The sequence below is a fragment of the Zonotrichia albicollis genome, chromosome 9 (assembly GCF_047830755.1).
Source record: "Zonotrichia albicollis isolate bZonAlb1 chromosome 9, bZonAlb1.hap1, whole genome shotgun sequence".
Lineage (NCBI taxonomy): Eukaryota > Metazoa > Chordata > Aves > Passeriformes > Passerellidae > Zonotrichia > Zonotrichia albicollis.
This window is the reverse complement of record NC_133827.1, coordinates 19,639,805-19,650,671: the sequence shown is the minus strand read 5'-3', so window position 1 is coordinate 19,650,671 and position 10,867 is coordinate 19,639,805. Positions and strand designations below refer to the sequence as shown.

At 64.6% G+C, this 10,867-nt stretch overlaps 1 protein-coding gene across 1 annotated transcript; it reads left to right on the top strand.

The window, feature by feature from the left end:
* The first annotated feature begins 3,299 nt into the window (after window positions 1–3,299).
* FOXL2 (forkhead box L2) lies at window positions 3,300–5,906 on the top strand. The gene has a single exon (XM_026795064.2). The coding sequence runs from the start codon at window positions 3,745–3,747 to the stop codon at window positions 4,666–4,668; it is 924 nt and encodes a 307-aa protein (XP_026650865.1). The 5' UTR covers window positions 3,300–3,744; the 3' UTR covers window positions 4,669–5,906.
* Window positions 5,907–10,867: the final 4,961 nt, after the last annotated feature.

Below are 10,867 nucleotides of genomic sequence, written 5' to 3'. Positions count from 1 at the left end.
TCGGAACAAGGCGCGCCCGGGGCCGCATTTACACGCGTGTCCGTGTGGCTGCTCCGTGAACCCAATGAGTGTGGGTAACGTCGGGACGGCCTCAGGGCAGCAGAACGGAGCAAGAGCCGCGGGGCTGACACCGGGGCTGTGCCGCCTGTCCCCGTCCGGGTCTCAGTGCGGAAGGGAGAGCCTTGCCCCGGTGCCTGCAGGCGGATTGTGCCGGCCGAGCGGGAGCGGGGCTCTCCGAGCCAGGGGCGGATCGGCGCTCCGTTTGCTAGCCAAGAGAAAGTTTAAAAAAATCAAAACAACTTAGAGAGAGGAAGGCTGCCGCATTTTCACAAACCGACCCCAGAGCTTCCAGGTTCTGCTACCTGCAGAGGGTGAGTAGAAAAGAAAACCCAAACTACTCGAGTATTATCAGCGCTTCAGCTGAAGGCACGGCTTTCGTAGGAATGCTCGTCCGGGCTGCCGGGGCCAGACTCGGGGGTGGCCCCGTGTCCCGTGTCCCCGCGGCAGAGCCCGCCGCTGGCCGTGCCCGCTCCGCTCGGCGCTCCCACCGCGAACGGGCTCAGCGCTGCGCACCGGGGAAACCGCGCCGGGGCCGCGCCGGGGCTGCCGTGCTCGGTTCGGGAAGGGGAACCCGAACAGCTCCGGCTCGGTAGCCGCGAAGCCCCGGTTTGCAGCATCTCTCGGCTCGCCTCTCTCAGCGGGGTTGGGCGGCCGGGATGGAGCCCCGCTCTGCCCGCCTCCCTCCCGCTTCCCTGCACCGGGGCCGGGCAGTGTCCGGGGCTGTTCTGCCCCCGTGTGCAGAAAGCGAGAGCCCCTTCCCCGCCGCAGCAAGCCGGGATAAGGGTACGGCGCCGTGAGCCCCCTTCACTGCTAATTCCCCTCCTGTATCCCCTACCCCGGAGAGCGGCTGCGGGAGCGGCTCTGCGGCTCCTTCTGTCCCGCCTGGTCCGGGTTTGTCTGTCCCCTGCCCGGCCCGGGAGCGGCTCTGTGGCTTCTTCTGTCCCGCCTGGTCCGGGTTTGTCCGTCCGCTGCCCGGCCCCGGGCGGGGCGCGGCCTCTCCCGGGGGCACCGGCGGACCGGGCGCTCCCCGAACTCCCCGCTCCTTCTCCCGAAAGGGCTCTCCGCGCTCCCCTCCTCGCTGCCCGTCCCCGTTATTGCATTCCCCTCGCTGTGGCTTTTCTGTGGGTGCCGATAAGCCCTCAGATCTCCGCTTAACCGCAGCTACAGCGTTCGGCTGCCAGGGGCGTGTTCCTGCGTTTTCAGGTAGTTGTTTCATGTCCCAAAAAGGGCTTAATTAAAAGAGGGGAGAGGGGAGAGCCCGACAGCCCCTGCCTGCCCTTGTGTCAAGCGTTCAAGCAGCCGCACACGGGGCTGCGCGCTCACCTTTGCTGCTCTGCCGGACCGCAGCTCCCAGCGCTGGGTTGAGCTTCTGCCCTGGTGTTCATCCGAAATCCCCCTTGATGGGGCTGTCAAAAAAAACCCAAACAAGCCCCTCGGATGTCAAACGCCCTTTGCGAGCGAGCGAGCGAGCCCTGCCAAGGAGCTGCGCGCCGGGCTCAGGAGTGACAAGGGAGGAATGTGCCATTTGGCCGAGGTGATGACACACGCGGCAGCGCTGCTACACCTGCACCGACCCTGGCCGCGGAAATGCGGTGGGAGCAGCTTGGGTGGCCGCAAAAAGGAGCTGCCCCGGCCCTAGGGAGCCCGGCAGCCCCGGCCCCGACGGCGGGGCACAGCTGGCTCCGGCTGCTGCGAGCTGCCGGGAGCTGCCCGGGGAGAGGAGCCCTGGAGAGGGTCTCTCCTGCGGGCCTCATCCCTTCGCCCTTTCGTTTGGGGGCATTAGGAGAGAACACGGAGCCGGAGTGCGCTGCTCCGCGCCTGGGTGCGGAAATAGACGGGCCTCCCTTCTGTGACCGAAATCACGCAGCCCGGCTTTGCCTCCTTTCTATGGCCGAAATCACACAGCCCGGCTTTTGGGCCATACGTTCCTCCGTATTGGATTGGTTATATGGCTCTAGGCGAAGATGCAGAAACGTGTTCTAACTGAGACATATAGAAATATATTATATATATGTATATATATATATATGCATGTATATAAATCTAATCGTTCTTCGAAGAGCTAATTTATATCTCGGTTAAAATACGTTTCTACATCTTCGACTGCCTTTACCCGCAATTAGTCTGTCCCGGGTCGGGTAGAGGAACTAGAAATCCGCTCATGGGCCACCGAAGCCCTGGGCGCCCCGACGGCAGAGGCCGGTTGTCCCGGCACGGACATTCGGGGGCTGCCACCCCCCGGGCTCAGGCTTGGTTACGAAAATTGATTTCGCACTTAAAATCATCGGGACAGGGCACATCGTGAGAGGCGGTTCGCGGGCAAGGAAGGCAGGAGCGAGCCTGAGGGCCATGAGCTGCCGGCGGGCAGAGCTGCGGGCTCCGAGGTGAGCGTGCGGCTGCTGCCAGGGCCGCCTTTGGGCAGAGAGCTGTGTTTGAGCTCGGGCGGTGATGCCGGGTCCAGCGGGCTCGCTGCTGCAGCGCCCCGGTGGTGCCGGCCCTGCGGAGCCCGGCCCGGCTCCTGCGGCTGCCGGAGGTGCCTTGTCTGCTGGAAAGGCTCGGGAACCGAACGGGTTCTGCCCCGCTCCCGGGACACGACTGGAGATCCCGTTAGAAACCAGTGTGAAATGTTCGCTGCTGTGCCCCGGGGCACTGGTTTGTCACAGCGCGACATCTCTTGTGCTCGGGCCAGCTGACACTGCCTGTCTGCTGCTCGGGGAGGCTCTGCCCGAAGGCAGGAAAAGGGAAGGAGAGGGGAATGTGGGTGCCACATACGCTGCTTCAGGAACCGTGTGAAACAAGCCGAAGCCCTCCAGGGGAAGGAGCAGGAAAGCTGCCCAGTGTGTCATCCCCCGTCTCGCCACCCTGCCCCGGCCCTTGAGGCGCCTGTCAGCCCCGCAGCCGCGCTGGGGCTCTGCGTGTGCTCTGCGGGGAGGGAGAAGGGGCGACCCGACACCTTATGCTTTCTGCCTGCTGCAAATAAGAGCTGCAAGAATCGACTTGCAGGGAGCGGCAGCAGCCTCCTTGCGCTCCCCGGGCGCGATCGGTTGGCGGGGCCAGCGGCCAAGACATATAAACGCGACCGCGTGTGCGGCTGGAAGCGTGACAAGCCGCCGTGGCAGGGCGAGCGCCGCGGGCACACCCCTTCGCACCCACCGCCTCCAGGGCGACCCCGCGCCGGGCGGGAGGGGAGCGCAGCGCCGCGGCACCGGCGGGCTCCGGGGTGGGCGGCGGGGGCTCGCCCAGCGCCCCCCGGACACCGCCCCCCGCCTCCCCCCGCCCCCGGCTGCTCCGCGCCGCTCCGCGGGGCCACGTCGGGCCGCGTGTGCGCGGGGCTGAGCGAGGCGCCGTGACTGCGGGGTGAACTCGGCCGTGCCCAGCGGCTCGGCGGCGATAGGGGAGCGGGCTCCTGACGAAAGCGGAACTCGGCCGGGCCCATACAAATCAGAAAAGAGCCCGGCCGCCGCGGCAGAGGGGAGCGGAGCCCGCGGGGGCAGGGACGCCGCCGCCGCGCTGCACGGACCAGCGGCGCCGCGAGAGGCGCCTCCCGATCTCCGGCCGGGTCCCGGCTTCGGCTTCGGCTTCGGCCCCGTCGCGGCGAGCGCGGAGCGGGACGGCCGCCGGCAGCGGGCTCCGGGCAGCGGGCAGCGCTCCGCACCGCGTCGGGCGCCCCGGGCGCGGGGCACCATGATGAGCAACTACCCGGACGGCGAGGAGGACACGGTGGCGCTGCTGGCTCATGACACCGGCGGCAGCAAGGAACCGGATCGGGGCAAGGAGGAGCTGAGCGCGGACAAGGGCCCCGAGAAGCCGGACCCCTCGCAGAAGCCCCCCTATTCCTACGTGGCCCTGATCGCCATGGCCATTCGGGAGAGCGCGGAGAAGAGGCTTACGCTGTCTGGGATCTACCAGTACATCATCAGCAAGTTCCCTTTCTACGAGAAGAACAAGAAAGGCTGGCAGAACAGCATCCGCCACAACCTCAGCCTCAACGAGTGCTTCATCAAGGTGCCCCGGGAGGGCGGCGGCGAGCGCAAGGGCAACTACTGGACCCTGGACCCCGCCTGCGAGGACATGTTCGAGAAGGGCAACTACCGCAGAAGACGGAGGATGAAACGGCCTTTCCGGCCGCCTCCGACCCACTTCCAGCCGGGCAAGACCCTCTTCGGCCCCGACAGCTACGGCTACCTGTCCCCGCCCAAGTACTTGCAGTCCACCTTCATGAACAACTCGTGGCCGCTGGCGCAGCCCCCCGCGCCCATGCCCTACACGTCCTGCCAGATGTCTGGTGGGAACGTCAGCCCCGTCAATGTGAAAGGACTCTCGGGCCCGGCGTCCTACAGCCCCTACTCGCGGGTGCAGAGCATGGCGCTGCCCAGCATGGTGAACTCCTACAACGGCGTGGGCCACCACCACCACCACCACCCGCACGCCCACCACCCCCAGCAGCTCAGCCCGGCCAGCCCCGCGCCGCCCTCGGCCCCGGCGGCAAACGGAGCCGGCCTCCAGTTTGCCTGCGCCCGCCAGCCCGCCGAGCTGTCCATGATGCACTGTTCTTACTGGGAGCACGACAGCAAACACAGCGCCCTGCACTCCCGCATAGACATCTAGGGAGGCTCCGGCCAGCGCCGTCACAGCAATGCACCGGCCCCGCTGCCCCGCTGCTACCCCGCCGCGTTCCCCCGCGCTCCGCGTCTCTCCTCCTCGTCTCTAGTCACGGACTTCCCTCTCCCTGTGTGCCCAAACCCTCGCGGCGGGGAAATAGCGGCTTTGCCCCGCGCGTAGTGTCAGTGTAGGAGCGTCCCTCGATGAGAAGAAAGCAGTGTAAGTGTGGGGATCCCCGCGGGGCAGCGGCGGCCGGGCCGCCTCTCCGGGCGAGCGGGGATTCACCGGGAGTTTCTCTGCTCCGTGTGTGTGTTTGTGAGTTGTTGGGGTTTTTTGGTTTGGGTTTGTTTGCTTTGGTTTTATTTTGTTTTGTTTTGTTGGGTTTTTTTTCTTTTTAATGGGGGGGAGCATCTAATTAAAAATTGGTTGTTCAGCCCTCAAAATTATTTTGTAATTCGGCCGGAATCTTTTCGGGCTCGGCCATGGGGAGAGTAAAGCGGAGTTTGTAAATAGCGGAGGTATTTTCACGCGTGCGGTGCGGGGCTGGCGGGGCCTAGACACACCATGGTGTGCCCGCGGTGCTCGTCCTCTTCTTCATCCCCTCTGTCTTCTTCCTCGCTCTGCAAAGCACTGCGCTTCTTCCGAGCTGTGGCTTTTCGGTCAAATAGTACTTAACGTGGGGACTGCTGCAACAGCAGACGTGAGATATTGCTGGTTAATAGAAACCAACAAACAAAACGCGCCAGGGTCACTCGTGAAACGTTTCGGCAGCGGTAAATATATTTTTTAAAGGAGACAATGTCCTCTGAGGTCTTAAAAGTAATTTTATACAGGTCTAAAAAAATATTTTGATGTTATTAAAAAAAAAAAAGAGAGAGACGCTTTCCTGTAAATTGGGATATTTTTCCGTGTGCATATTATTATTAATAATGAAAGTTTAAACTATCTTCAGTTTTTTTGCCCCCAAACCTGGCCCAAAATGGATTTCCCGGTAGGTTCTGCTTTTGAATGCTTACTCTTTTTCTTAAAAGGTTTTGATCCTTCAATTTTACATAGATTAATGTGGAAAAAAATAGCGATTTTAAAACAGGGGCCAGTTCATAGCGATTTTGTAAATGTTTGTGTAAACCGATAGATGCTGTGGCATAGTACCATTTTGGGACCAACTTTTCTAGAATGAACTAGCACTTTCATTGTACTTTCTAGCATTGTAAAGTCTCCAATAAAATGCCTTTCCTTCTTTCCATATCGTTTTATTTCACTCGCTCCTCCGCGCTCGGGATCGGGAAGCGGCAGCGGGGAGCGGGGCGGGCGCTGTGTGCCGGGGCCGCTCGGGGCGGCGGGCACCGCTCTCCGTGCACCGCAGCTCGGCTGCGGGACCCTGCTGGGCGCTCCATCATCTCCGTCAGGCCCCGGCGCTGTCTCGGCGGCAGCCGACAAGGTGCGGGAAGAGTTGCGTTGGTTCCGCGGTGTGCGGCGCCTCCGCTCCGGGCAGCCGCCGGCACCTCGCCCGTGTGCCCGGCCCGGGCCGGCGGAGGCCTCGGGCTTGTGCCTGGGGCTGTGCCGAACCCTCCTTCGCTTTCATTTCTTCCTGGCATGCTCGGAGCCGTGGTCCTGGAAGGAAAAGAACGGTCCCGTCCTGCCCCAAGCCCGGCCCGGCCGCGCTGCCACGGGGCCCGATCCCATGCGGAGCCGCAGGCGGGTCTCTCTTTCCTCGCCGGGCCCGTGGCTGCGGCGGCGGCCTGGGCCTCGCTTCTAACCCTGCCCGTCCCCGCAAGCAGGGCCCTGGCGGGGCCCGGGGCTCAGCACAGGATGGGGCTGGCGGGGCGGCCCCGCTTGGTGCGGGCCCGGCTCGCAGCGGGTCCCGCTCAGCCCCCGGCCTGGCCAGGCCTGCGGTGCCGCGGCAGCGGCGGGGACGCGCTGTTCGCCTCACGGGCTGCGCTGTTCGCCTCACGGGCCCCGCGGACATCTCGCTGCTCAAACCAGCGCTGCCGGGGTGAAGCCGGTAATAACGGGGCCGAGCATTCCGCAGCCAGGGGCCTGGCACTCGCCCTTGCCAGGCTGCCTGACGCTCTCCCTTTCTGCAGGCAGGGCCTGCTGGCCCGCACGGCGGGAAGCGGCAGCCTGCAGCCCGGCCGCACAAGGCAGTGCGAGACGCGGGGACTGGCGGCCTCTCTGCCGCTCGGCGGGCACGGCCAGGGCACAGAGGCTCTGAGGAACCCGCCCGGCCATCCCGGAGCCCTGCGGTGCCCCCTGGCCCCGCTCCGCAGGCGGGGAAGGCGCTGCGAGCGTTGATGCGGCCGAGGGGCTCCGCGCGGGGCGGACAGAGAGGCACAAGGGGTGCGGAAAGCGGGGTCACGGCGAGGCGGCCGTGCGGTACGGGGCAGCACGGAGAGAGCCTGGCCTCCGCACGAACACCGCTGTAACGCCAGGCCCAAGGCCGAAGCGGGGGTGCCGGCGCACACGGAACGCGGCCGGGACTCACGCCGCTGCCAGCGCACTGGGGATCGCAGCTTTGCACCGGAGGACTCAGGGCCTTGGCTGCTTGTTCCTTACTAGATAGGTACTGCCTATACCGCTGCTTTCCTCAGGGGTATGTTGAGGCCAAAAGGGCTACGGGGCGAAGGGAGGGTGGGAGCGCCTCCCGGGACCCCCGCACAGGCCCACCGGCGCTCCCTGGGCTCCGTCCCGGGCTGTGCCGGCATTCGGCCTGAGGCAAAGGCTGAAGCACCGCTGGCACACCCCGGGAACGGCTGGGGCTCGCCAGCTTTGAGTGAAGGGACACCTGACCGTGCCAGGTGCAGGGGGAGGAGGTGGCAGGCCGGGACCGGGCAGGGACGTGCGGCCCCTGGGGCTGTTCCAGTTCCTGGAATGGGTGGTGTCCACCCAGGTCCCACTGCGCTTGACCAGCGGCCGATTGAGCCCACAGAGAGAGGCAGGGAGCCGCGCGTTCGGGAGAGAAGGGAGCAGGCAGGGCCGTGCGGCCGCTCTCCTGCCAGGCCAGGGTCTCGTCCGTCTGCCGAGCTCCCTGTGCCCGGCAGGGCTCTGCTCTCCCTCATCCCGAGCTCCCTGTGCCCGGCCAGGCTCTGCTCTCCCTCATCCCGAGCTCCCTGTGTCCGGCCGGGGCTCTGCTCTCCCTCATCCCGAGCTCCCTGTGCCCGGCCGGGCTCTGCTCTCCCTCATCCCGAGCTCCCTGTGCCGAACCGAGGCTCTCTTCTCGTTCTCCCCGCGCCGCTCCCGGGCGGCAGTGGCCGTCGCGCCTTTAGGATGTTCTTACGATGTTTTTTTGTATTTTACAGAGACTGCATTGAATGTAAACTCGCAGGGAAACCGCGGGGACAGCCCGGCCGCCGTGGCTGGCTGCGCTCGCCGGGCGCTGTCGGACGGCGGCCCGAGGCAGGGCTGGTCCTGCCGGGCTCAGCCCGGCCTCTGCCGCTGCCGGGCACGGCCGGGCCCCCCGTGCGGTGCCTCCGGCCTGGGTGGAGGGTGGCCATCATCTCCCGGCGTGCTGGTGTTTGCCTCGGCAGCGGGCACGGCCCCTGGGGAACCTAGCAGCCAGGCACCGGGCCCGAGTGTCCCGGAGGAGCTGTGCCTCCCCGCTGGGCAGCCCGGGTGATGTGCAGGGACCGAGTGTCCCGGACAGCGGCACTCGGAGCGGCAGGGGCTGAGCGGGAGCAGGAGCGTGCAGACCCCTCCGCAGGCTGCTCCGTGGGCACGAACACTAGCACAGGACCGAGGGGTGCCCGCGGTGGCTCAGCGATCCCTCACCGCCTCCTCCCGCGGCTCCCACCTGCTCCAGCCCCGTGGGTCCCTCAAAAAATCGAGCCTCACTCTTGGCAAGCGCGGTCTTTGCGCGTTGTGTAAGGTCTTTCCCCGTTATATAAATGACGGCAGGAGGAATGTGCTCGGAGCGGGACGCGCTACCCGGGACGGCACCTTGGCGCGGAGCCTCCTCGGATCCCGGGGCTGCTGCGGGGGCCAGAGCCAGGGAAAGGAAGGGGGGCTCGGGGCTGCTGAGCTGCCCTTTCGGAGCGGCCTCGGCTTTATGCAACGCTGGCGAGAGATGAAAGCAGAAGAGCGAGGGGTGTTTTCTCCCTGCCCGGAGCGGACGTGGAAGCAGCCTGCCTCTGTCGGGGAAGGACAGAGTTTGATCCCCGAGCCTGAGCGGACTCCCAGCGCCCCTGTGCTGCTGCAGCCCCCGGGGCAGTGCCAGCGCAGGGGGATGTTTTGTCACCGCAGCTTTCTCGTCCTCTCCGGTGCTTTGCGCAGGCCGCAAAGGTCCTTTGAAGCCCTGGCCGGGCTCGGAGGGTGGCAGAGCCCTGGGCGCCGGGAGCGCTCCCCGGCGGCCCGGCACGGCACGGCTGCCCTCTGCCTGCGGGCCGGCGGGAGCGCGGGGACAGCGGGATGCTGAATGAGGTACCCCGTGGGCTCTGTCCCGGCTCCTCTTGTCGTACCGAACCGGGACCGGGCAGGGGGCGGCGGCTGCGGGCAGGGCAGGGCAGAGCCGGCTCCGTGAGGAGACACACACACTGCTCTTACCTTGCGCCCTCCCTCCCGCCCCGGCCGGAGCGGTGTTTAGTACCGCCTGATTCCTGGTATTCTTGTCAGTGTTTTAAGTGGTGAAAAAGTCATTTCCAGTCCCATGGTCTGCGTTTCACCCTGAACTCATTGAAAAGAGAGTGCGGGGTCAGGACTGTTTATTATACAACCAATTAAAACAGGAAAATATGCAAAGGCTTCATTCAGCGAGATCCGGCTATTGTTAAGCCGAAAACGATATTTTTGCTTCAAAAATAAAAAAGTACATTTGTTACTTAAAAAATCTCCGCTCTGCGTGTGTGACGGTCGAGAGCGCGGTGAGGTCCGGCGGGCCCGGGCCGGCCTGTGCGACCGGAGGGCGGCTCGGAGGGGCGGGCGGGCACCGGGCGGCCCTGGGGCTCCGCTCCCGCCCGCTCGCAGGAGGGGCCGGCCAGCCTCAAACGCGGGGATCAGCTCCGTGCAGGCGGAGGGGTGCTTTGGTCAACCCCAGACAGCAAAAAAATTATTGCGAGGGCTACAAAGCTCGACGCTGTAGCGGGCTCGGGCAGGGCCGGGATAGCCGGGCTGGAGAGCCCCGAGAAGCGCTGCAGAGCGCAGTGTTGAGCCCCGGAGCGCGGCAGGCAGCCCTGGCACACCGCGGCGGGTGGAGAAGGGACTCAGACAGAATTCCCTGCTCTGCGGTTCCCCTGCGGCTTCTCCATCCACCAGAAGCCCATCCCTGGGTGCGCGGAGCATCTCTGCTCTGGCTCTGCGGCACATCTCTGCTCTGGGGCACTGTACCATCTGCCCCCAGCACAGGGGCAGGGCAGGGGGCTCCTCCCGGCACCTCCGCCCGCCCCAGGTAGCCCTCGGGGATGTGCTCAGCAGCGGGCCTGGGAAGCGTTCACCAAAACAATCGCTCGGGCTGGCCTAATCCGATGAGTTTATTTTAGTCCTCGAGCTGTATTGAAAACATTCGCTCTGCTTCTTGTGGTTGTTTACAGTATGTCGGTCTCAACATCACAGCCGCCCTTCTGGAAAAGTCTTACAGGATTCAGGCAGAGGGAAACCAACACAGAAGTGACTCGGAAAGCATGATGGCAAATGATTAATCAAATCAGAGACAGGAAGGCGGAGGTAATCAATGAGTTTTCACTTATAGTTTACTTGGATTAACATCTTTTTCCTTTTTCTTTCCGTGAGTTTAGAAACCACACGGGGTCTTATTGCCCAAACAAGCAGCTGCAGGATTTGCTGGGCTGGTGGGAATTCGTTCAGAATCAGCTGCGTGTTTCCTGAAGAAGAATTCGGCTTTCGACAAAACCTCGTGCTTGTTCCCTCCGCAGGCACACGGCGCCGGGCACCGGGCAGGGCTGCGCCCCGCGGGACCCCGCCCGCTGTCCCGGAGACAGAGAGGCAGGCGAGGAGCGCGGATCAGGAGCGAGCAGAGCAGATCAGCAGCGCATGGGCAGGGAAGGAGAGCCCTGCTCTCCCTCAAGTAGCTCAGGGAGCAAAAAACCTGAGAAATCTCATCAGGTGCGATTTGAAAGTGAAACACCGGCTGTCCCTGCTCTGCCTTTGAGACGGGGTTAGCGAGCTGTGTAAGGCCTTTTCCCGTTGTAAAATGACGGCAGCAGGAGCGGCACCCTGCCCTGCCCTGCCGTGCCGTGCCGGAGGTGCCAAACTC

Coding starts and splice junctions, on each gene's coding strand:
- FOXL2 (XM_026795064.2), top strand. CDS start 3,745: ATGATGAGCAACTACCCGGACGGCGAGGAGGACACGGTGGCGCTGCTG.